General features: G+C 52.2%; 2 protein-coding genes across 4 annotated transcripts in view; both read right to left on the bottom strand.

Annotated features, from left to right (window-relative positions):
* The window catches only part of FAM107A (family with sequence similarity 107 member A), a 95,499-nt gene extending 90,140 nt beyond the window's left edge, over positions 1–5,359 (bottom strand). The window contains exon 1 of one of the 2 annotated variants that reach the window (XM_059879786.1): positions 2,109–5,359. In XM_059879786.1, coding sequence (XP_059735769.1) covers positions 2,109–2,132 — 24 coding nt within the window. In that variant the 5' untranslated portion in view covers positions 2,133–5,359. The remainder of the gene's footprint in view (positions 1–2,108) is intronic. The other variant, XM_024982914.2, reaches the window with a different exon arrangement.
* Positions 5,360–9,607: 4,248 nt separating this feature from the next.
* FAM3D (FAM3 metabolism regulating signaling molecule D) overlaps positions 9,608–25,047 on the bottom strand; it is a 37,654-nt gene continuing 22,214 nt past the window's right edge. For both annotated transcript variants that reach the window (XM_002696989.6, XM_010817782.4), the window contains exons 5-10: positions 23,635–23,758; positions 22,244–22,302; positions 17,596–17,646; positions 14,469–14,553; positions 13,565–13,691; positions 9,608–10,075 (exon numbers count right to left, since the gene is read on the bottom strand). In XM_002696989.6, coding sequence (XP_002697035.1) covers positions 9,989–10,075; positions 13,565–13,691; positions 14,469–14,553; positions 17,596–17,646; positions 22,244–22,302; positions 23,635–23,758 — 533 coding nt within the window. In that variant the 3' untranslated portion in view covers positions 9,608–9,988. The remainder of the gene's footprint in view (positions 10,076–13,564; positions 13,692–14,468; positions 14,554–17,595; positions 17,647–22,243; positions 22,303–23,634; positions 23,759–25,047) is intronic.

Here is a 25,047-nt window from a genome sequence, read left to right as displayed (position 1 = left end):
GTAGAATCAGAGAGGTGCAGTGACTTGCTGAAGGTCACAGAGGGTGTGGAGGAACTGACACAGGCCTGTCTGACTGTGTAGCCCATGTTCCCAATCACTGTGCCCGGCTGCCTTCTCCCTGGAGGGCTTTCCCCTGGGGTGGGGAAGGGGTGGGGGTCCAGGGATAGCTGTGGCTTTCAACCTGGGGGCAAGTTCTCACTGACCCATTAGGCTACGTTGAGGATTCTGAAGCTGTCTGGACTTAGTGGGAAAGGGTAGGGGATCGATTGCCGATGTCTGCCAGGGGGTGGGGAGGAACAGCGAGAGGCAGACCGTGAGCTATACTCCGTCCTTCCAGGGACAGACCTTATTAGGGTCATTTTTAGGCCTGGGAAGCTGGCTTCCACGATGACTCCCTGCCTCAGGTTCAGCACAGATAGGATCCAGAGGGGAGGAGTGGAAAGAATGTTTCTGAAAGAGGGGATCGGCTGGGGCCAGGGCCAGGGCCCGAAGCTTGGCTGGGAGGGCAGCTCTGGGACTCCCAGAGGCTGTGTCCTATCACCTTCCTGCCCTGACTGCAGGTGACCCACACTGACCCCTGCAGGCAGGAGTCAGCCTTGCAATGGGAAGCGAGGCCAGCACTAGGAGGCTTGGCGGCTCAGATGGTAAAGAACCGGCCTGCAATGCAGGAGATCTGGGTTCAGTCCCTGGGTTGGGAAGATTGCCTGGAGGAAGGCTCGGCAGCCCACTGCAGTATTCTTGCCTGGAGAATCCCATGGACAGAGGAGCCTGGCGGGCTACAGTCCATGGGGTCATACAACTTAGCATGCATGCAGGGGTTATCGAGCCCAACACTCCTGTTTTGCAAATGGAGAAACTGAGGACCAGAGTTCTTCCTCCATAGGTCTACGGTGTACTCTTCTTTAAATCTGAAAAGTGTGGGATGGGCTGGGTTGGCAGAAAGCTTGCAGTTAAGCAGAAGGGAGTCAAAATCCTGCCCTTTTTCACACTGGCTAAGAAGTCACGCTTGGCCTCTGAACCTCGCTTTCCCGCCTTTAATACAATAGGTCATCACAGCTGGGTAAGGATTAGCGTCTCCGTGTATGGGGCCCTCTGGGGGTCAGGAAGCTGATAAGCACTTTACCGGCAGCATCTCAGGGAACCCCCCAGAGACGGGTACCCACCCCACTTCCCAGGTGAGGACTGGGATGCAGAGGGTGGGGTTCCTCACCACAGTAAGCGGGTGGAGGAGCTGGGACCTGGCAGCCTGACCACATTGCTGGTGGGCAGTCCTGGTATGGCTGTGAACATGTGCCAGAATTCCCCAGCCCCTCCTCAGAGACTCTGACCCAGGAGCTCTGGGTGGGCCCTGAGAAAGCGACAGGTTAACAAGCCCCCTCCCACACCTCTCCCTCCCCATGTTTAAAGCCAACACAAGGGGTGTACAGACCTCGTTTTCAGAAATGCCGCACTGGATGTGCTACCTACAACACTCCCTCCCCCCACCCCACGGAGACCCCAGACTTAGAAGGATAATGGATGGATAACATGGATAGATGGATAATATGAAGACAAATCTACCAACAACGGACCATATAGCTCACTATGTGCCAGGCACTCTTTCAAACGCTTCGCATGTTATAATTCTTTTAATCCCCACCACAAGCCTGGGAGGTAGTGACTACTATTGTCCGATTTCACAGATGAGGGAATGAGCTACAGATAGCTTCAGTAACTTGCCCTTGGCTCTACCTCTGGTGACCACTGGTTAGCCAAGTTAATTACAATGGTCGTTATTGTTTTCTTGCCCCGCCTTCACCTGTGCCAGGCTCCCCTGGTGCTGGGGGTGGGGCTGGGGGGAGTGGTCAGGGAACCCGAGGTAGGGCAGGAAGGGGGTGTGTGTGTGTATAAGACCAGAGAGCCTGAGAGGCTGGGCGGCCCCAGGTCTGATTCAGAGACGGACAGATTGGATGCCGGCCTTGCCCTGAGCCCCAGCCAGGTTTCTACATGAAATCTTAGCTCTGAGCTCAGGGAGGGGGCTGGCGAGCAGTGTGTGAGGGACCCCACCTGGCGGGCGCAGCCTCCCTCCCCATGTCCAGGGCCTCTGCAGGACCCTCGGGGGCTCCTACCTTCTTCCCCTGGGCAGCTCCCATGGCACAAAGCGGGCACCGGGCTTGGCTGGGCCCAGGGCAGGGTGGGGCGGGGGCCAGGCGGGGGGTCCTCCCCTCGGTGTTATTTCAGGATTCGGGGCCCAAGGGGTGCCCTGGGCCAGGGGCCCACGTCCTCCTGAGGCTCATTCTCCTTGGGCACAAAGGCGGCTTTCACGGCTGCTCCTAAGCCGGCTGCTCCTCAGACAGGCTTAGGGTGATTGATCCTGACGAGGGGCCGGTGTCCCCAGGCAGCCGCATGCCCTCCTGGGGTCCCGGTGGTTCCTCACCTTATGCACTCCTGCCCTTGCCAGGGAGGGGCAGAGCGGTCCTGTCCCCCGGCAGCGGCGGCTGGGGCGTGGCGGGTGACCTCTGGCGGCCCGGAGGGCAGGCCTTGACCTTCAAGCCAGCAGACAGGCCGGGGTGGGGGACCGGGAGGGTCTGTGTGGGGATGTGACCCTCAGGCTGCTCAGCCCTGTTTAGGACAGATCTGAGGAGGCTCTTGGGGCTGGGGTTCTCCGGAGCAGAGATGCCCAGAGCGGAATGCTTCATTCACCAGAGCAGCAGTCCAAGCAGGGCGGCCAGTTTGGGCTCAGGCCAGGAAAATATCTGGAGGCCGGATTCCAGGCTGGGGGCCAAGGTTTCCGCGTTGCCCAGCAGTCACCCTCCTCCTCATTTCACCCCCTCCTTGCTGGTTGTCACCGGCCCGGGCAAGATTAAGGCTGGGCACCTTGGGCTGGAGTCACAGCTCTTTTCCTCACATGACTTGACCTCTGAGCCATGGGTTCTTCACCTGTGTGTGTGTGTGTGTGTGTGTGTGTGTGTGGTGGTGGTGGTGGTGGGGTAGTCAGATAACCACAGCTCACGGGGGGTGCTGCTCTGAGGGCTGGAAGGGAAGGTGCGTGCAGCTGAAGCCATTGTCCTGTTAAAGCTTAAGTGTCATTCCCTGCTTCACAATCTTCCTCTTGACCAAACTGGGATGACAGTGGTCCCACATCCCACAGGGCTGTGAGGATGAAATGAGGTAATTCACATAAAGCTCTGACACAGGTTTCGACGACAGCAATTGTCCACGGAATTTAGATGCTGCTGTTATCCCACTGTTACTAATATGGATGATTGACCCACTGCCCGCTGGCGAGCCCCAGGCAAGCAGTGTGATTCGGCACAGCGTCCTTTCCCAAGAGCTGGCTGGGTGGGGAAAGCCCGGTGGCCTTCCCTTTCCTCCAGCACAGAGCCTGGCACAGTGATTGTGACCTGGATGACATACGAGATGGCAGCTGGTGGTGAAGGGTGCAGGATCAGGTGTTCTAGACCTGACTTTGCCCATGGATTGGAGTCCCCCATGGTCCACGGGCTCTGATTCATCCGGTCTTGCCTGCCTCTGGGGCCTCGCCTGCCGCAGCCCTCCTCTCCCCGACAGTTCCTGCTCGGGCTACCTGCCTCTGGGGCCTCGCCTGCCGCAGCCCTCCTCTCCCCGACAGTTCCTGCTCGGGCTACCTGCCTCTGGGGCCTCGCCTGCCGCAGCCCTCCTCTCCCCGACAGTTCCTGCTCGGGCTACCTGCCTCTGGGGCCTCGCCTGCCGCAGCCCTCCTCTCCCCGACAGTTCCTGCTCGGGCTACCTGCCTCTGGGGCCTCGCCTGCCGCAACCCTCCTCTCCCCAACAGTTCCTGCTTGGACCACTTTTATTCTCACCTCGGCACCTTTCCACTGGCTGCTCTTGCTGCCTGAAATGTTCCCCATCTCTCTCCCTTGAATTCATTTGTTTTTAAAATCTTGGCACGATTCTTTACTCTTTGTCTTTTAGGCTCAGTTATCACTGCCTCAGAGAAGCTTTCGCAGACTTCCTGCGGCCTCCAGAGCTGTTGAGTATTCATTATAGCACTCGTCAGAAACCGTGGCCATTGTCTGTCATCCCTACCTGAATGGCATCTTCACAAAGTCTGGGACTGGCCTATCTTGTTCCTCAGTTTACTCCCCTGCGTCTAGAATAGCGCTCGGCATGTTGCAGTCACTCAGTACATATTGGTGGCTCCTCGGTCCATGGGATTTTCCAGGTAAGAATACTGGAGTGGGCTGCCATTTCCTTCTCCAGGGGATCTTCCCGACCCAGGAATTGAACCGGGGTCTCCCACATTGCAGGCAGACTCTTTACCATCTGAGCTACCAGGGAAGTCCATATATTGGTGGAGGGGATAAAGAAATGATGCAGGATTCGATGAAATAGTCTTAAGTATGTAGAGTGCTTAACACGGCCCTAACTCATCGCAAGTGCTCGGTGCGTGGCGATTATCAATACTGTTGTTACTGTTGTTGCTGATTTCCCCCAGCACCTATGCCCCATCCAGCCAAGCAAAAGTGTGGCTTCTTCCCTCTGCTGCTTCTCCTGGGTTCAGCCCCTGCCTTTTCTGCCTGTCCCAGTCACAGTAGGGGTACAGCTTCTGATCTCCTGCAGTAAGAACACCCACAAAACTGGACAGAGCGGTGACTAGACTGGCAGCCAGCCACAGAGGTACAAGCGCCATCAGTCAACTCTGAAGACCAAACTCTGTTGGCAGCCATCCCATAATTACCCACTGGCTTGGTTCTTGGTGGCATGGGAAGGGAGAAAAAGGAATTTTACACATTTATTAATTTTCCCCCACCTGCTTGGAGCCCTGCTGAAATAGGGCTTATGAGCCACACTGCAAGCTGGCTTGACTGGATGCCTCGATTGACTGAATGTCTAAAGCCTAGCTCCTGGCAAGACAGGGGTCTGAAAACCAGCCTTTGGACCCTGTGCCTTGGGCAGGAGGAGTGGGGTTGGTGGTCCCTGCAGGGGCGATGCTTGGAATACACAAGTGGTTTGTGAAACAGCGGCTGGTGGTGGAGGGTCAGGACTAGCCAGATCCAGCGTGGCCTGGTCTCACCATGTGGCCTGGGCACAGCGCTTAGCTTCTTTCTTCATCCGCAAAAAGCAGATAAGCATCTGCTCCTTCCTGGCCCACAGCCTTGTGGAAAAAAGCAAGGCCTGCGCTACGCGGCAGGGATCTAACAGAGGAGTTCCAGATCTCTCAAGCCCAGCCCCCTCCATCTCTCCCAAAGAATGATGGTAGATGGTGAGACCTTTGGCAATTTTCAGAAGTCTTCAGAGGCACGCAGGAGGAGGAGGAAGGGAGAGGGAATCAAGGGGGAAGAGTAAAGGGGGATAGAAAACAGTAGTAGTTTCAGAGTAGTTTTAGGGCAAGTTTTTCTGAGTCTGTTTCCCGTAGTGATGGAGATAGATTGGGATGCCAATCTTTATTTTGAGGCTCTTGGCTGTGTGACTTTGGACAAGTTACTTGACCTCTCTGAGCCCCATTTTTCCGTATGCATAAAAGGAATAACAAGGATCCCCACCCCAGGCGGCTATGAGGATGAAATGAGGTAACTCATGTAAAGCTCTGTGCAGAGCCTATTTATATGACAGCCAAGTCTCCATAGAAGTTAGGGATGTGCTGTTGTGATGTGCCTCATAATAGTGGTGGTAAGGCCATTGCCCATCAGCAAGTCCCAGGGGACCAGTCTATTAAGCACCACGCCTTTCCCAAGAACTGGGTGAACATACCAGCCTTCCCTTTCTATCTTGGGCTGCCACCTACTGGTGATGACCAGAATTACAGCTACTGGAAAGCCCTCGTTGTGACTTAGGGAACACCGGCTCCGCTCACGGCCCCATCCTCACTCCTGGGAGAGAGGAGAGGCACGCTGGTGGGAATGATGAAGGGAAATACGAGCCCCAGAGTCCGAGGTCATGAGTACCTTGCAGAGGTTCCTGAAGGCTTGTCACCCCAATGATGACAGAGTCAGTCCCCGAGTCTTGTCCATTTTGCTTCCCGAATACCCCCGAGACTGGTCCCTTTTCCCCATCCTGTCTCTGGCCAGGCCACCACCCACTATCCTCGGATGACACAGCAGCCTCCTCACTGACCCTCTTGCCTCCACTCCCTTCTCCATACAACAGCCAGGAGGAATGTCTTAAAAACTGCAAATCCGATCATGCCAGCCTCAGCTTAAACCTCTCACTGATCCCCACAGCTCCTGGGCAGAATCTGAGCCCCTTCGCCTAGCCAACAAGGCCCCCTCACCCCGTCCGCTCAGCGTTTGGCACCCACTCTGTGCCCCTGGCAGGCCTCCTTTATACTCTTGCCTCGCCTGGCACATGCCGCTTTCCCCTCGTTGCCTGGTGAACTCCGGCACATTCCCAGGCTCGCCGAGCGTGCTGCCTCCTCCAGGATGCCTTCTCTGACCCTACAGCCTTTCCCCAACATAGCTGTTTCAAGCTGCATCGCGTCTTCATCTGTGACCCTCCTGGACTACGAGCAGGAACCATGCCTCGTTTCCTTCATCGAGGTGTCCCCTGTAAACACCCAGTTTCTGACATACAGAAGGTGAGTGAGGGAGCTGAACACATTGAAACCATAATCACAGAAAACTAGTTAATCTAATTGACTAGTCTAATTGACTAGTTGACTCATTGGAAAAGACTCTGATGCTGGGAGAGATTGGGAGCAGGAGGAAAAGGGGACAACAGAGGATGAGATGGCTGGATGGCATCACCGACTCAATGGACGTGAGTTTGAGTGAACTCTGGGAGATGGTGATGGACAGGGAGGCCTGGTGTGCTGCGATTCATGGGGTTGCAAAGAGTTGGACACGACTGAGCAACTGAACTGAACTGAACTGAACTGAGGGAGCTGACCCTTAGCAGGGCAGTAGACTCTTGATGGCTGGTGTTTTGGACTCTCTGTCCTGCCCCAATCTTGACCTGACCCGGGGGACCCTACAGTGACCACAACGCCCTGAAGATGAGTCTGATGGGTGGTTGCTACTTTGTGATGCCAGCCCCAGCGAGGCCCAGCGTGGCTTCGAGAAGTGGCGTTTAAGGAAAATTCGTGCAGACAGGGTGGTCTTGTCTCCTAGTCCAGGCCTGCGCTCAGCCCTACCCTGCTGGCCATGCCCATCGCCTCTCCTAGGGGGAGGAACCAAAGTCCCTCAGAAGCCGACTTTGGGATACGACTTCATGCCAGTGATTTATGAAGGACTGGAAGACATAGTTAAGGGAGCACGGGGGCAGGAAGGGGATGCTTTCAGGCAGAGTCCCAGCTTTAACTTGAGCCCACAGGGAACTCTGGGGTGTGTGCATTACCCCTCGTGGCGGTCCCGCCCCAAGACCAGGAAGTCATCAGCTATGGACCCTCCGTGCTCCTGTGAACTCTGGCACTTCCCGGCCTCTCTTCTTTGCACTCGGGAGCAAAGGTTTGCGTAGCCCTGGGGCAGTTCTCTAAAGGAGAGTGCAGACTGGCCAGCCAGTCTGAGCACAAGCTGGGAGAGGGGGTGGGTGGGTGGGGCACCAACCTTCTCGCTGTGCTGCCTTTCCAAGCTCCCATCTCCAGGAGACCCTTCCTCAATTCTCTGATTCATCCTGTTGACGTTTTCTCAATCTTCTTTGAAGTGCTGTGCAAATGCAGCTTCTAGAAAAGTACCACAACCAGGTGGTCCTTTTTAAAGAGTGGCCCCTGCCGAGAACACTGCCCTCTTCCTGGTTATAGACTCACTTTAGCAGTCTTATTCATCCTCGTTTTATTTTATGAGATATTTTTGCTTGTCTTAAGAAAAAAAAAATCCCAAACCCAGGAGTAGCGTATGCTAATAATGCAAACTGCCTGCACCTTCATCCCCAGAGGGGCTGTCTGGCCAGATGTTTTCCCAAACATCGGACATACGTATGTTCTTCTTTGACTTCTGGTGATATGGCTACTTTATCATATTTAGTGCCCACAAGCCCCTGAGAGACTGATGCCCTTTGCCCCCGTTTCTCAAAGGAGAATTCTGGCCCAGAGGTGACATGACCTGCTCGTCCGGCTAGAGTGGCAGAGCGAGCACTCAGGTCTGGGCCCGGCCTTTCTGACCAGCCACCCTGCCTGCGGTGGCTAACCACCCATTACAGTGAGTCAGCTAAGAGGGGCTGAGGGGCTTGGTCAGGGTCCAGGGCCTTCAGAAGCACCCCCACGTGGCCCCGCCCCAAGATTGACCCATTGGTCCTGGGGGGTCAGGACAGAAGGGCACTGGGCGTGCAGGGGCAGCCCTCTGTCAGCATGTCAGGTGTGGGGAGAGGGCCTTCCACTTGGAACAAAAAGGGAGGAATGGGGCAAATTTGTCTACTCCCGGGGCTGCCAGCGTTATATGGATGTGCAGGTTGTCGGGTGGGGCCGGCAAACTTGCCCTGAGAGTGAGCTGCCATGCCTGGGGAAGAGGCACGGGGCTGCAGTATTGGCAGGGTGGCCGGCCAGGCACCTTCTGACTTCCTTAGCCAGGCCTGCTCACTGCCGTCTTGTCAGGCTCTGATCACTGATGTTGACCCCATGCAACTGCAGCCCCCGCCTCCCCCTCCCCCCGCCAAGGCCCCTGCTGAAGGTTCCCACACTTCGTCCTCCTCTAGCCCAGGCCCTCTCGGCCCTTCTGAAGCCCTGTCTGTGCCCAGAGCTCGGTAACTGTGAGCCCCACACCCATGGAGTGCACAGGACTTTGGCTTCTGCTGTCCCACTGCTCGGTGTCTGCTCTTGGAGCCTGGACATCTTCTCCATGAGCCTTGCGTTCTCCCTGGTACACACTCCAGGAGCCCAAGGGCCAGTGCTTTCTGCCCCCATGACTCTTCCCAGGCTTTGGTCTGCTCTTCCCTGGCCCTTCTCAGAGACCCCAGGCAGGGTTTCACCACCAGATCCCTCGGGCTTCACCACTTCAGTGGCCTCCCGTGGTTGGTATTGACATCTCTTGGCTAAGGACTCTCCTCGAAGTCCAGATGGCTGCTCTCCCCGACGTAGGGCAGACTAGATGCGCCCAGGAATTTCGCAACACCTGCAGCCGATGGGCAGTACCCCAACTCCCTCACCTCTCCTGAGATCTCTGAGGTGAGTGTGTGACACCAATTCCTAGGGGTTCCCCTGCGATTAAGTTCCACTCACCCACAGCGGTAGCTGAGTCGACAATACACCCCTGCTAGGCTGCCTTCTCTTCCCTGTCTTACTTACCTGCCCATTATGGGTGTTTTCCAGAATCACTTCCCACATAAATAACCTGTACTTGGAGCCCCACACAGAGATAGCCAGGATGTCTTCCCCGAAGCCTTGCAGCCTGGCTTTTCCTTCAGCCTTTCTCAGATCTCCCTGCGTGCCCCTTCACCAGCTCTAGATTTTCTGCAGCTCTCATTCAAACAGCAGTGGAAGACCATGTTCTCTGTGTTTGGCCCCCCCACCCTGTCTGCTCCTGGGGGTCTTACACCTCATGCTGGAACCACATACGCTTTCATATCTAAATGAGATCCCTATAAAACCAACCTCCCTTCCAGCTGCCTAACCAGGGAATTGACACCATTGCTGACCTGTGGGAACATGGGGCTGAGCAAACCCTGTCTGGACCATTCCCACCCCCCGGGAAGTGCTGCACAGCAAGGGGGTGGGAAATTTGGTTCAAAATCATCAAAAATAAAGTTTAATTGTGCTCAGTTGCAGGCAGTCTGTCCTGTCCTTCCCCCGGGAGCGACAGTCAGTGGTCCCCTAGGGAAAGCACACCTGTTCTCTCCACAGACAGCTGGCTCCGGAAGGACCCGCGGACACTGGCCAACTCCGGAGAGGATGCGTCTACCCAGGAGGGTTTTGTTTCCAGCAGAGGAAGCCGGCAGAGTACTGGAGGGCCCTCAGCACTTTCCATTTCCCGTGGCTGCTCCCACTTCTCCCCTGCGTCTGTCAGCTCCTGCCCATCCGACTCGCAGTGATCCTGGGCTCCGATTCCCAGGTCAGGCAGGAGCAGCCTCGGGGCCCAGCCCAGGAAGGGCCACAGCCACACTATACCTTCCGGGGCACACAGCCCTCCAGCTCCAGCAGCTCTGGCCAGCCGTCATATTTGTTCGTTTCTGGGTTGTTCTTTAAGAACTAGAGAGACAGAAGAAAGAGAGAGAGAGACTGACTGTGTTAGGACCCATGCCTGCATGTGCCTTGTGTGTTAAAACCTACATGGCTTCATTTCATCCTCACTACTGCCCCATGGGGGGTGGGGGAGGGCAGGATATTTCTAGCCCATTTCACCGACAGGTAAACTGAGGCTGGTGGAGGACAACTAGCCCAAGGTTTCAGAGTCTAGTCACTGCTTGTCATGCCCTGAAGTGTGGGGGCGGTGGCACCAAGCATTGGGGAAGTGGTGCTTGAAGAGCTTCAGCCCCGCTAGGACATCCCAGGTGACAATAATAATAATTATAATAATAATAACTAACCCCTAACACAAACTTAGAGAAAATCTAAAAATCAAACAAGGCAAATTCCCAAATTAAGTAAAATATATTTATACGATAGAATATATATTTATGCATCGCGAATAGATTTTTTTTCATTTTTCTGCTTTCAATATCAATACATTTTTCTGCTTTTAATTATCAATAAATCAATACTGAATAAAAAATAATACTAACCAAAATAAAACAAACAATTAAATTAAAATAAAATAACAACCACAAGAATAAAAACCAGCATCCTAGCTGCAAACTATTATATATAGGATGGATAAGCAACAAGGTTCTACTCTATAGCACAGGGAACTATATTCAGTATTTTGTAATAAATCATAATAGAAAGCATATGAAAAAGGATATATGTATATATGTATAACTTTGGTGAATCACTTTGATGTACAGTGGAAACTAATACAACATTGTAAATCAACTATTCTTCAAAAAAAAAAAAAAAAGCATTCTAGCCATTCATGAATGCCTGCTCTATGTCAGGCAGAATGCACTTTATGCAGTTAATCTTCACAGTGGCCTAAGAAGTGCCCACTGTTATCATCCCAGCTCACAGATGGGAAAACTGAGGCACGGAGGGCCAAAGTCACTGCCTGTGGCTGCCCAGCTAGCAAGTGGTGGAACCACTGTGTAATATTAATTAATATTGAAGAGAAATGTGTAAAGAGCATACAATCAGTTAAGACTATGTTTAAATGAACCTACTTACAGCATAGGGAGTTTACTCAGTGCTCTGTGGGGACCTAAATGGAAAGGAAATCCAAAAAGAGATGATATATGTACACATATAGCTGATTCACTTTGCTGTACAGTGGGAAGTAACATAACACTGTAAGGCAATGATACCCAACAAAAGTTTTTTTAAAAAAAGAGACTGTGTTTAAAATGCTCAGGCTTTTATCAAGCATGGTAGAAAAGCTTTTGTATACATATATACAAATAGTATGTATTGAAACATATATCTTAGAAAACTTAATGAATTTTTTCCTAACTAAAAAATTTATGATATTTTGACTCTATTTGTTTGACTTAGTATGAATAGAATGCCAGATTTTTAATTAAAAAATAGATATGCAACAAGCAACAGAGATTTACTATATAGCTCAGAGCACTATGGTCAGTATCTTATAATAACCTATAATGGAAAATAATCTGAAAAATAATATATGTGCATATGTATAACTGAATCAGCTTGCTGTGTACTGGGAACACTATACTTCAACAAATAGATATATTACGAAATTAAAAAATAAAAAACATAAAACGCTCAGGCTAATATGTGGAAGAAAGATGTAAATGGTAAACATCTCCCAGTGGGATAACTATGGCTAACGAACCTTTAGGAAGAAAAAATAAACGGTAGGTGTGGCTTCTCTAAAACCCAGCTTTCCATGTGTGAGAACAAGGGACAGGATGCTTTTAATCAGTTTGGGGTCTTTGGTTCATATTTGGGTGTTGGGTTGCAACCAGCTGATCATAGAAACCAGGGAAAAGGTGGTGCTGACTTTTCTCTACTTACGTGCTTCCCCTTTGCTGTAACTGGCCCAATTTTGCTGGGTCTGGAAGCTGCGCTTTAAAGAGGAACAGTGCCTCGTCAAGCTTCTTCCTAGGGATTCCTGCCTCGGCACCACGCACAGGGGCACTCTGGAGCCCCTGCCCCCAGAGGGTGAAGCTACTTTAAACTATTCCTTCTTTTTAAAAAAAAGTAATTTCTGACTACCTGAATACGTTCTCTTGGAAAAACACACATACAAACCAGGCCAACATTTTCCAAACAAGGCAAGACCCCTTGCCGCCCACTTTGGCTCAGCTCTTTCCCCGCCCACCTCTGGGAGCTCCGCACTTGGCTGCTCGACTCCGCCCCTCTCTGCCTCCCGCAGCCCCGCCCCCTCCTGGCCTCCTTCAGACGCGTGCCCCTTCCACAGTGCTCTCTCTACACAGCCAGGGAGGCCGTTCTTAAAGTATCGGGACAGGAAGGCGTTGGGGAGGCTGCAGATCTGGATGAGACATGCGTCCCTATCACAGAGCAAGACGGTTAAAACGTCTCCAAGGTTCTGGATCCCCGTCTGTGAGATGCATGATCACTGTCTGTCTGGCTAAATAAGACCCTGCAGGTCACTTGCTCAGCCGTACCTGCACAGAGCAAGCACTTGCTGAATACTAGTCTTTCTTATTATCAATCTGATCTGGTCACTCTCCCACTTAAGCCTACCGTGGCTCCCCATTGCCTTCAGGCCAGCGTTTGCGTTCCTCAGTGGTCCCAGATGCCTGACCCTTAGCTTCCTGTCTTGGGTCCTGGCAAAGCTGAATGCTCTCACCACCAGAGACTGGCCAGCTTCATGCTGGGGAGGCCTGGCCAGTTCTCCCAGGTTTTGGAATTGCTCTGAGCTGGGGATGCACAGATGACTGCATGGGGGGGACAAGGTGCAGCATTTCCTTGGGATCCCCAACCCTCCACTGGCTTCCTCTTCCTCCGGTGAGTGCACCTCAAGCCCCACCATTGGGTGCCTCCCAGGTGCCCTCTGCTTGGGCCGCCCCCTGGGTACTGACTATGGAGCTCAGATCACGGGTCCTTCCTGACACCTCCACATACTCATGTGGGGGTCTCCTTGTGACTCCTCTTTGTGCAAGCTCACCCTCTCCACAGGGAACTTAGAAGGGAACCTGGGGCTCCCCTGGCCAAACCTGCCCCTTTACAGGTGGGGAGGAGGGGCTTGCAGCGGGGACCAGAAGATAGGCATCCACTCTCTGCTCTGGACTCCCCCTTTCCCCATCGTGTCACTAGAGCTTCATCTCCACATTCCTTTCCCTTTCCTCCATGCCTGAATTTCCTTTCATCTTTTTCCCCCTTTCCCTTCTCCTTTTTGGTACTTATCTACTTATCTATGTGTTTATACAGGACCCACCTCCTTGCACAATGGCCAATGCTGCTTCCTACTTGAGAAGGAGCCAGTCGAGCCACCCTGACCTCCAGGGTGGACGACAGCTGGGTGGCCCTCCTCACACTGACTCGTGTGTTCTTCCCAAGCCACCCCAGCCCTTGTCTGTCCGTCCCTGGCATCGTCGCCTGCACGATGGCGACGTGCATCCCCCCTTCACTGGGACAAGGAGGCTGCCAGGAACTCACCTGCTCAAAGGGGCTTTTACTCTTGAGGTTCTGGGCCCCTAAGAAGACCCAGCTGTCCCGGAAGCCCAGCTGCTTCACGTGGGTGCTGCCCAAGTTGGAGAAGAGCTTCCTGATTTCATCATTCATCCTGCAGGGGACCAGAGAGGACGATGAGGAGGGATGGGAGAAAGGGAGCATCTCCTGGGCTCCCCTCCACCCCACCTCCAGTGTGGGTGGCAGTGAGGAGCTCTGAGTGGGGAGCAGACAGGACACCCCTCCAAAAGCCACCCCGTAAGGCTGGAGAGGAGTTAAAATGGCCCTGCTTTTGCTTACAAATATAATGCAGGTTCACTTGGAAATATGGAACTTTACAAAGTAACTAAAAACGACTTACAGTCTCACCTGCCCTTGACATAATCATTGTAAAATTTCATTATATCTCCTTCATGTTTCTTTCCCTCATGCACTGTGGGATTATAGCGACTCTTTTGTAACCTGATTTTTAAAAAAATTAATGCTAAAGAGTGATTCTTCCAGATCCTTAAACATTTTCTACATCATCATTTCTGATGGAGTATTTTCTCTTTTATGTCTATATAATAATACATTCTATGTTGCCATACAGCATGGTTTCTGTCACCAGTTGGCTATTACCAGACAGAGAAGGTGGCCAGTTTTTTTTTTTTTTTAATTAATGTATTTTAATTGGCCAGTTTTTCACTGTTGTGACCACGACTGTCATGAATCCCCCAGAACATCTCTTTGTGCGCCTGTCTGGTTGGTTCCTTAGGAGAAGTTGCCAGCAGCTGGAGCCGCAGGACAGTGGGAGAGGGCCTGCATATAGTAAGTGTTCGATTCACTTTTCCCCCTTGTCTGTGTGTCCCTGGCATCGTCAGGGACGGTGCAGGTGGAGGTTCCCACTTACTTGGTCCCTGGGTCGTCGTAAGAGGCCACCAGCACCAGCACGTCCTCGGAAATTTCTTTAAGGAATTTTGTCAGGAGGCTAGCATCTGGGGGAGAAACGAAAAATGAGGTGCTGGTCATTTAGGGGAAAGATAGCTGGCCATCCTCATCTTCTCCTTTGGCCCTAATGATCCTGGGGGGCCCGGGTGGCCGGACATTGAGCTCCATCTGCAGAGAGTGAGGGGACCCTCGTTCAGCTGGCCTGGGGCGGGCTCTGGATATTGAGCGTTTCCCGAGCGATTCTGAGCTGCAGCTAGGGTAAGAGCCTTCAGGGGTCTAACCCACCCCCCCCCACCCAGGGTCTGAGCACAGTTCTCTCCCAGGGCTCTGGGCTCTTTTCACACTGCCAGCTGCCCCCTTCTACACTGCTTCAGATGCACCCAGCTTGTCTGTGCTGACTTAGCGGGTGTACCCACTGGGCAACTCTGGTTACAGAGAGAACAACTCTCCAGCTTAGGTCAAGCAGCAAGTCTCCTTTGCATCTCCAGTGCATGCCCGCACTTGCGAGATCTCTGGAATGGACAGAGAGCAGGTCTGGGCACAGCACCTGGGCAGCATCAGCATGCAGCTTGCTTCAGTGACAGATGATTTTTTTTCTGTTGTGCTTATGTTTATGGTCACCTTGGTGATATAATTTCCTTTTAAGATCTATTTGTTTAGGTTAAAAAAACAGAGAGAGAGAGAGAGAGCTGATTTAAATGAGCATACTGAGAGTGCAAATAGTACTCTGGGTACAGCATCACTTATGCAGAGGGCTCTTGAACGGTAGAGGAAGTACAGGCAAGAGTGGCCTGGTGGGCAACACCGGGGCTACATCTGTCAAACGAGGAGGATTAATAGCCCTGCTCAGAGCATTTTTGTAAAGATCAAAGGCGATGATGACTCTGGGCTTACAGTAAGTGCATTATAGTAGAGTTACAACTACCAGCAGGATTGGCTACATGATCTTTCGGGTCCAGTGCAAAATGAAAACGTGGACCTTTTGTTGAAAAAATTATTAATCATTTCGAGACAGTGAAGGCAGAGCTTCGAATCAAGTTTCTTCTAAGCAAGAGGCCCTATGTGACCGCCCTGCTCACAGGCTGCGTGCCCAGGAAGCTGCCCTGATTCTTATTAATTCTGTGGGGATCCCTTGAATCCAGAGGCAAAGTCAAGTCCCCCAAGCAAGCCCAGCCGCCAACCTGTCTGTAACATGGAGGCCTCCAGTCAGTGACCACAGTGGCCCTTCAACTCTTGAGACAAAAGTGGGAGCTCTGAAAGAAACACTCATTTGTTTGAGCTGTCACCAGATATCAAAATCTGGCTCTTGTCTGGGAGGAAAAGCGGATGTTTGGAAGAACGAAGTGTGCCTTCTGATATCTTCTCACTCTGAAATGTCACCATTTCTCTCTTTTTCCTTTTGGTCTCCTGTGGGAAGGGGTGACTTGCTCTCAAAAGGCTTCTGTTTCTGGTTCCCTTTCAGTTATGGTTCAGTTCAGTTCAGTTCAGTCGCTCAGTCGTGTCCGACTCTTTGCGACCCCATGAATCGCAGCATGCCAGGCCTCCCTGTCCATCACCAACTCCCGGAGTTCACCCAGACTCACGTCCATCGAGTCAGTGATGCCATCCAGCCATCTCATCCTCTGTCGTCCCCTTCTCCTCCTGCCCCCCATCCCTCCCAGCATCACAATCTTTTCCAATGAGTCAACTCTTTGCATGAGGTGGCCAAAGTACTGGAGTTTCAGCTTCAGCATCATTCCTTCCAAAGAAATCCCAGGGCTGATCTCCTTCAGAATGGACTGGTTGGATCTCCTTGCAGTCCAAGGGACTCTCAAGAGTCTTCTCCAGCACCACAGTTCAAACGTATCAATTCTTCGGCGCTCAGCTTTCTTCACAGTCCAACTCTCACATCCATACATGACTTATGGTTACATCCATGTTTATAATAAGGTGCTATAAAACTTGGTTTACCCTTTTATTTTTTTCCCTCTCCATTTTGACAGATGACTGTCTTGCTTCTGAACGACAGTGATGGAATGAGGGAGCGGGGGAGGGAGATGAAGCCCCTCTGGGCCCCTCCCCCTGATTACTGCAGAATATCATTTAATTCTCACATCCATCTCATGAAGTAGACTCTATGGTGACCCCTATTTTATAGATAACAAAACTAACGTTCAAGAGATGTCACCCTCCTCGGGTCTCACAGACTGAAATCTCTGAATCCAGACGCTGGACCTTTTCCATAAACTGGCCCCGGCCACCCTATCTGCAAGATCCTGGACAGAGAACAAAGGAAGGCCCCTGTCCTCAGTCTACAGTCTGCCCCCCTCACTTCTCCCCCGTCCCCCACTCCATCCTGCACCGGGAGGGGCTCTGCATGCTTGCATATGGACCACCCGCCCTGCCTGCCCACCCTCTGTCACTGCCTCCCCTCCGGCAGCAGTCACCATCCTCAGTCTTACGGGCATGTCTGCAGCGTGGGGGCAAGCCTGGAACAGCAGTGAATGGGCCCTGATGTGGGTTCCAGGGGGGCACACCCTCTGGCCCTGCAGACCCTATCTGTGAGGTGGGACTTGGCTGGAAGATGGCCGTGGTGGGGAGCTCTGAGCCTATGGCATGGGTCACCACTTCTGTCCCTAAGGATGCTGCCACTGGTTGCCTTCCAAACACCACCTGCCGTCACTTTTGGGCATCAGATTTCCATTTCCCACATTTCAGCCCCTGCTCTGCGTGCTCCTGCTTGGTGATGTCTCCCGACTTGGGCTCATGTACTTAGGTGGGTGCAAGGGCTCCCACAGTGGTCCTGGGCTGGATAACGCCCCCTACTGGCTGCTCTTCCTTTCCCAGGCTCACTCCCCCAGTCCCACTGCCGGTCCCTTAGAGTACCTCCTCACGTCCTGGTCTTAGGATCTGCATCCGAGAGAGCCCAGTGAGACAGTAGCAAGGGGTTTCAAAGGCAGCAGGACGGCCCTCCACCCCCCAGCCCCTTCTGCCTCTGTCTGTTTGTATCTCTGAAAATAGGAGCTAAGCTCTCTGGCACACAGGTGGCCTCCATGCCACAGGCAGCAGCTCAGCCCACCCTCAACTTTGGGGCCAACAGAGGGGCCTACCTCCAGAGTACATGTCAAAAGATTTCTGTGTCAGCACCGCTCCCGTGGTTCCTAAGGGATAAGAGAGCAGAATTACTATTTGCTGTAATGTGTCATTCTGCCTGTCATTGTGTGGAAAATGGCTACTTTTTAGTCTAAGGTCTAAAAATAGGATAGAATAATAGTGGAACAAAATTAGGTCCTGCAGAAATGCATGCAGGACTAAATCAGTGAAAGTGAAAGTCGCTCAGTCATGTCTGACTCTTTGTGACCCCATGGACTATATACAGTCCATGGAGTTCTCAAGGCCAGAATACTGGAGTGGGTAGCTGTTTCCTTCTCCAGGGGATCTTGCCAACACAGGGATTGAACCCAGGTTCTCCTGCATCGTAGGGGGATTCTTCATCAGCTAAGCCACAAGGGAAGCCCAAGAATACTGGAGTGGGTAGCCTATCCCTTCTCCAGTGGATCTTCCTGACCCAGGAATTGAACCAGGGTCTCCTGCATTGCAGGCGGATTCTTTACCAACTGAGCTATCAGGGAAGCCCTAGGACTAAATTAGGTGCCCTGTAACCACTGGGCTGATCTGAGAGGTACGAGCACACAGTCGTGATGGTCTCTGCAATTGAACCGAATCCAACCAACGGAGAAGGCAATGGCACCCCACTCCAGTACTCTTGCCTGGAAAATCCCATGGACGGAGGAGCCTGGTGGGCTGCAGTCCATGGGGTCGCTAAGAGTCGGACACGACTGAGCGACTTCACTTTCACTTTTCACTTTCCTGCATTGGAGAAGGCAATGCACCCCACTCCAGTGTTCTTGCCTGGAGAATCCCAGGAACCGGGGAGCCTGGTGGGCTGCCATCTCTGGGGTTGCACAGAGTCAGACACGATTTAAGTGACTTAGCAGCAGCAGCAACCAATCTAGATTGATGTTCTGCCTTACCACTTCTTAATGCAGGAATTAGCATTTGACCTGAATTTTTGCATCGGTACTATGGGATGTGGGAACTAAATGAGATGTATTTAAAATATGAGCATGCAAGATAAATCTTACCTGCAAAAGTGTAACTAAGAAAATACAGTCGTCATCATTATTATTCTCACCTAAACTGGGAAGCCTGCAATGTGAGTCCTCTGACTCTTGAAGGCAAAGGGATTTGCAGTGGGCTGACATGTACTCAGTGTCCTGAGTGCAGTGACCCAGATTGCGTTTGTGGGCTTTGCAAACGGTCCAAATTCTACAGGAAATCAGGTGTTCTGGAGGAACATGCAATTCTTGCCTTTGGCCACTAGATGGGGGTGTTGCAGAGGGGATGGCAGCTCTATCCTCCCCCGTCACTGCCCACTCCCTCTAATTCTGTTTGCGGATTTGATAAGAGGGTGGCGACAGGGGCCTGGGTAGTGGCAGCTCTCCTGCCGGGTAGGGGCAGGCTCTCATTGTAGCTCCTCCTGAATTCTTGGAGCCACTAGTGTCCCAGTCCCTCCTGGCACTTCACTTGGGGCTCTTGGAAGGGAGTCTGTGAAATTGTTTTTGCGATCCCGTGCATTTATTAATTTTTCTGGAACTAGGGGAAGGAGGTGTAGTTTGGGTAGTTTCTCAAAGGGATCCCTGCCGTCTAAAAGGTTGAGAACCATTATCTTTAGCAATCCTTTTGTTGTTCTGGCTCGATGAGACCCCAGAGGCCCTGAGAATGGTGTGTTAGATTTTCCACAGCTGGCCGGCAGGGGGCGCTGCACACGTGCTTGGAGACATTTCTAGTCTAGCGGGCAGTTTTGCTGAGGGATTAAGACCTGGAGTCAGCCAGATCTGAGTTCAAGTCTAGATGATTCTGTTGGCTGTGTATCCTGTGTCTCTCTGAGCTCGTTTCTTACCTGCAGAATGGGGATGCTGAGCATAGCACTCCCTGTTAGCATTGAGAAGAAGGTCAGTGACATAGCTGGAACACATTACACAGTAAGTGCTCCCTAAATGTTAGCCCTTAGTGGAGAAGGAAATGGCACCCCACTCCAGTATTCTTGCCTAGAGAATCCCATGGACAGAGGGGCCTGGCAGGCTACAGTCTATGGTGTTGCAAGAGTCGGACACGACTGAGCGACTAAGCACACACAGTATTATCAGTGGGTATTTTTATCTCTGGGCTTTGTGAGGGGTGGGGAGGCTTGGCCTGCCGCTGGCTGCCTGTTCACCACCTACTGGAGATGCAGGGTTAGTGAGACTGTCGGCCTCCCTGGGTCTCCCTGCTTCCAGCCTCCCTCTTCCAAGCTGGAAGCAGGTTTCTGGATGCAGGGCTGAGCCCTCAGGATCTACTCAAAGCCTTTCCGAGACTCCCTAGTTTCCTCTGCTTCAGGTCCACATTTCTTAGTAGGACACTTAGCCCCTCATCCTCTGGCCCTGCCTCACCTGTCACCACCCTGCTTCCATGTTACAGCCAGACGGAGCCTGTGTGGACCCCCAAGCCCCTCTCCTCCTTTCCCTGTACCCTGCACAGTGATGTCACTGCCTGGAAGGCACCTCCCTCTTTTCTCCTGGTCACTCTCTACTTCCCATCAGGCCTCAGCTGACCATCACCTCCCTCTGGAAGATTTCCCTGACTACCTCTGCCAGCTCTGTGTCCCATTCCCAGAGCTGTGTTTCCTTTTCTTCCACACGTGCTCACCACCTTCTGATTGTCTGTGAACCTCATGGACGCCCACACATCAAGCCAGGGTCTGTCCTGGTTCACAGCTGACTCCCAGAGCCCCACACATACAGGGCTTGGCCCGCAGAAGCTGCCATCACTCTGCTGAGTGAATGAATGGAGGTGTGCACTCAGCTTGTGACCTCACATTGTCCCCTGTAGGTTCACATGTGTTGATTTAAGCTGGGATGGCCTTTAGGACGGGGTCATGTTTCATAGGAGCAGCGTATCCTCCTGAGAAGCATATCCTTCCTGACAGAAGCAGAGGAGATTAAGAAGAGGTGGCAAGAGTATACAGAAGAACTGTACAAAAAAGATCTTTATGACCCAGATAATCATGATGGTGATCATTCACCTAGAGCCAGGCATCCTGGAACATGAAGTCAAGTGGGCCTTAGGAAGCATCACTATGAACAAAGCTAGTGGAGGTGATGGAATTCCAGTTGAGCTATTTCAGATCCTGAAACATGGTGCTGTGAAAGCACTGCACTCAATATGCCAACAAATTTGGAAAACTCAGCAGTGGCCACAGGACTGGAATTTCATTCCAATCCCAAAGAAAGGCAGTGCCAAAGAATGCTCAAACTACCACACAATTGCACTCATCTCACACGCTAGTAAAGTAATGCTCAAAATTCTCCAATCCAGGCTTCAGCAATACATGAACCGTGAACTTCCAGATGTTCAAGCTGGATTTAGAAAAGGCAGAGGAACCAGAGACCAAATCGCCAACATCTGTTGGATCATTGAAAAAGCAAGAGAATTCCAGGAGAACATCTATTTCTGCTTTACTGACTATGCCAAAGCCTTCGACTGTATGGATCACAACAAACTGTGGAAAATTCTGAAAGAGATGGGAATACCAGACCACCTGACCTGCCTCCTGAGAAATCTGGTCAAGAAGCAACAGTTAGAACTGGACATGGAACAAGAGAATGGTTCCAAATCGGGAAAGGAGTTCATCAAGCCTGCATATTGTCACCCTGCTTATTTAAATTTATATGCAGGGTATATCGTGAGAAATGCTGGACTGGATGAAGCACAAGCTGGAATCAAGATTGCTGGGAGAAATATCAATAACCTCAGATATGCAGATGACATCACCCTTATGGCAGAAAGCAAAGAACTGAATAACCTCTTGATGAAAGCCAAAGAGGAGAGTGAAAAAGTTAGCTCAACATTCAGAAAACTAAGATCAAGGCATCTGGTACCATCACTTCATGGCAAATAGATGGGGAAACAGTGGAAACAGAGGCTGACTTTATTTTTTGGGCTCCAAAATTACTGCAGATGGTGACTGCAGCCATAAAATTAAAAGACGCTTACTCCTTGGAAGAAAAGTTATGACCAACCTAGACAGCATATTAAAAAGCAGAGACATTACTTTGCCAACAAAGGTCTGTCTAGTCAAACCTATGGTTTTTCCAGTGGTCATGTATAGATGTGAGAGTTAGACTATAAAGAAAGCTGAGCGCCGAAGAATTGATGCTTTTGAACTGTGGTGATGGAGAAGACTCTTGAGAGTCCCTTGGACTGCAAGGAGATCCAACCAATCCATCCTAAAGGAGAGCAGTCCTGAGTGTTCATTGGAAGGACCGATGTTGAAGCTAAAACTCCATCACTTTGGCCACCTGATGCGAAGAGCTGACTCATTTGAAAAGACCCTGATGTTGGGAAAGATTGAAGGCAGGAGAAGGGGACAACAGAGGATGAGATGGTTGGATGGCATCACTGACTCAATGGACATGGGTTTGGGTAGACTCCAGGGGTTGGTGATGGACAGGGAGGCCTAGTGTGCTGCGGTTCATGGGGTCACAAAAAGTCGGACACAACTGAGTGACTGAACTGAACTGATTCTCTTGAGACAGGTGCACAGGCAGGGGCCTGGCTGCAACTGTGGGGTAGACCTGGTCTTTTAGACCTGTTCCCACAGGCCAGCCAGGCTTACGAGCATGCTGGAGACTGTCTGGGAGTGGGTCAGCAACTCACCGTCCACCAGGACGACGTTCAGGCCTCTGCCCACGTTGTTTTTCACAGGACTCATGATCCTAAAGGAAAAGAGAGAAACAAAACACAACCGCTGGTCCTGAGTGTAGAACAAGCACTGTGTTCCAGACTCTGGAACTCTGAGAGGGCCCACATGGTGCAATGCAGAAGTATCGGAGGATACACAGCATCATTTGGGCCATCTGCTTTCTCCTGGAAATGAACAGTGGGCTGGATTCTCTGAGAGTCTCTCATGGCATGTTTGGACCAGAACAGTCTGCTCGGGGAAGAGGGAGGGTCCCTGCCTGGGGCTGGGAGGTGCTGGAGGGACGGCCAGCCCATCTCCCCAGGAGGAAGGCCGAGTCCGGCCATGTCTGGGGTCGCCAAGAGGAGCCCAGCTGTGTTCCTACCACCCAGTATCCTGTCCTCTGGTGTCCTTGGGAAAACTGTCCTTCTCTGTCTCTAGCCAGGAGGTTCTCAGCACGGACCTCTCTCCCAGGCCTGGACAAGCGAGTATGCTGTGCTGCTGATCTCAGTGATCAGGCCAGCGTGGTCATGTGACCTAGGCCAGCCAATGAGCCCCAGTCCCGGGGCTTTCACAGGGTTAATTCACAAGGGGAAGCTCTTCCCAGTGGGGTACTAGACAGGGCTGTTACGTCAACCCAGCTGGTAGCCGCCCTCCTTCACCATATGAAGAAGTCCATTTTCAGTAGAGAAAACCGAATGCAATGACAGAGGAAACCAGAGCTGAAGGTGGTATGAGGGGGAGCCTTGATGACTAGGTTTGAACCCCTGGATTCAGCTGTTTCTGATGGCCACTGTCTCTGGGCTTTTGGGCACATGAACTGGCAAGTCTCCTTGTTCTGCCTAAGCAATTTGGAGCTAGGTTCAGATTCCAGATTCCTGTCTCTGGCTTCTTTTGTAGGGTGGACTTGCTGCCTAGAAAACCTGGCACACAGTCTTTGTCCTGCACCTGGGCCGAAGCCCTGGCACCGCTGCCTCTGAGCTTTGATGCCTGGCCTTGATCTTGAACACTCCCCGTAGGCACGCCCCTCACAGGAAGCCCAGCAGCTTGGCTGTCAGATAGACCTGCGTTCACACCTGGCTCTACCAATGGTTAGCTGAGTAACTCTGTCTGAGTTTCCTCATCTTTATAAAGGGGAGAATTGTCGCCCACCTCTAGGAGTGCTGGGGTGCAAGGGAGATGCTGCTGCAAGGCATCTAGGAAGGCGCTGGCAGATTTGCAAGCCATCAGGATTATTATTATGTCTGACTAACCCATCCAGAGTAAAAGGAAGTGTGTGGAAGGTGTGGGCTGGTCTCAGGGCCACCCTGAGGCCTCTGAACTTGCTGATGAATAAAGGCATGAAAGTAATGAAATGCCAGAAACTTACGTTTGGTCCTCAAAGCACATGGTGGGGCCCACGACGTTGGCGGCCCCACTGACGATTTTAAACGCAAAGAAGTTGTCTGGGCAGGATTTGCTGAGGCCACACTTGTTCTTCACCAACTGTGAAGCTGGGGAGGGAACGCAGCAGCTTTGGTGGTGGCACGAGGCCCTGGAGGAGTAGGGGAGCTGGGAGTGGGGTGGTGGGAGGGTGGGGGAGTGGGGGGTGAAGGGCAGCTAAGGGCCTCTTCCCAGAGACATCTTCCCTGACTACCTAAGTCTACGGACTTGCCCCTTTCTGGGCTCCCACAACCCCATAAAGACACAGGATACCATGTGTCTGACCATCCAGAGTTCATTTCCGGGCTTCCCATCACAGCCTCAGCCCGGACACAATGCCTGCCTGTCTCCACACCCCCGGCAGCTGTGTGCGAAACAGTGAGTGGTGGGTTAGTGACCAGAGTCTCCAGAGTGATTAGGGGATTCTCCTGAGAACTTCCTCTTGAGCCACAGCAGCCTTTTGAGCTCTCAGAGGCCCCTGTGGACAAGTCCCTGGGGGCCCAGCATGGTGGGTGGGAGCATGTCCCACTAACCGGGTTTCCTTGAGCAAGCCCTCAACCTCCTTGCACATCCAGTCCCTCAGCTGGGAAACGGGCTAATGATGGTGCCTCCCCGCTGGGTCGTGTGTGGGCTTAATGAGTGCAGGTTAGTGTTCAGAGCTTATTGGCTGTTCCTGTCACTCACTCACCGTGCGCCTACTATGTCTGGACCCTGGGACTCACAGGGACTAGGCAGGTGGTTCTGGGACCTCCCACTGGGCTTAGCATGGTCTCTGGAGCCCATTGAGGACTCAACAGGTGAGACCTCTGATTTCTGTGGCTGCGATGAAGCCCTATATCCTCTTCACATGGCCCTCCCCAGGCAGACCCTGTGGAAGGCAGGAGAGGCAGAAGGGCCCTCAAACAGCTGCCGAGGTGTCACGCGTGCTGTCAGCCTGGCAGTTTCCAACTTGTATTAACGCGTGTTTTTTTTTTTTTTTTAACACCACCTAACTTTGGAAGTTGCCCTTAGGAGGACTGAATAAATGGGGAGTTAGAGCGCTTTCACCTGCAGAGGGAGAGCTGTGGCCGGGCAGCCTCGCTCTCTTCCAGGCCCCGGGCCAGGCGTCCAGCTGAGCCACGCCAGGGGCACTTGGAGCAGACCCACAGGCTTCCTAAAGATGCAGCACATGCCAGGGCCTTGCTGTGTGCTAGGCACTGTGTCGAGCACTTTTTCTTTACTGTCTTCTTAAATCTTCCCCCATAACTCCCGTGGCTGGCACACAGTAGGCACTCAATAAATCCTCACTGAATGATCACCTAGAGCATCTGGGTGGGTCTGAGTCCAAGCTGGGAGGGTGAGTAGGGTCTCCAGGCCCTTG

The sequence above is a fragment of the Bos taurus genome, chromosome 22, assembly GCF_002263795.3.
Source record: "Bos taurus isolate L1 Dominette 01449 registration number 42190680 breed Hereford chromosome 22, ARS-UCD2.0, whole genome shotgun sequence".
In the NCBI taxonomy this organism is placed as follows: Eukaryota; Metazoa; Chordata; class Mammalia; order Artiodactyla; family Bovidae; genus Bos; species Bos taurus.
Note: the sequence above shows the minus strand (reverse complement) of the source record. Positions and strands in the feature narration are given on the sequence as shown.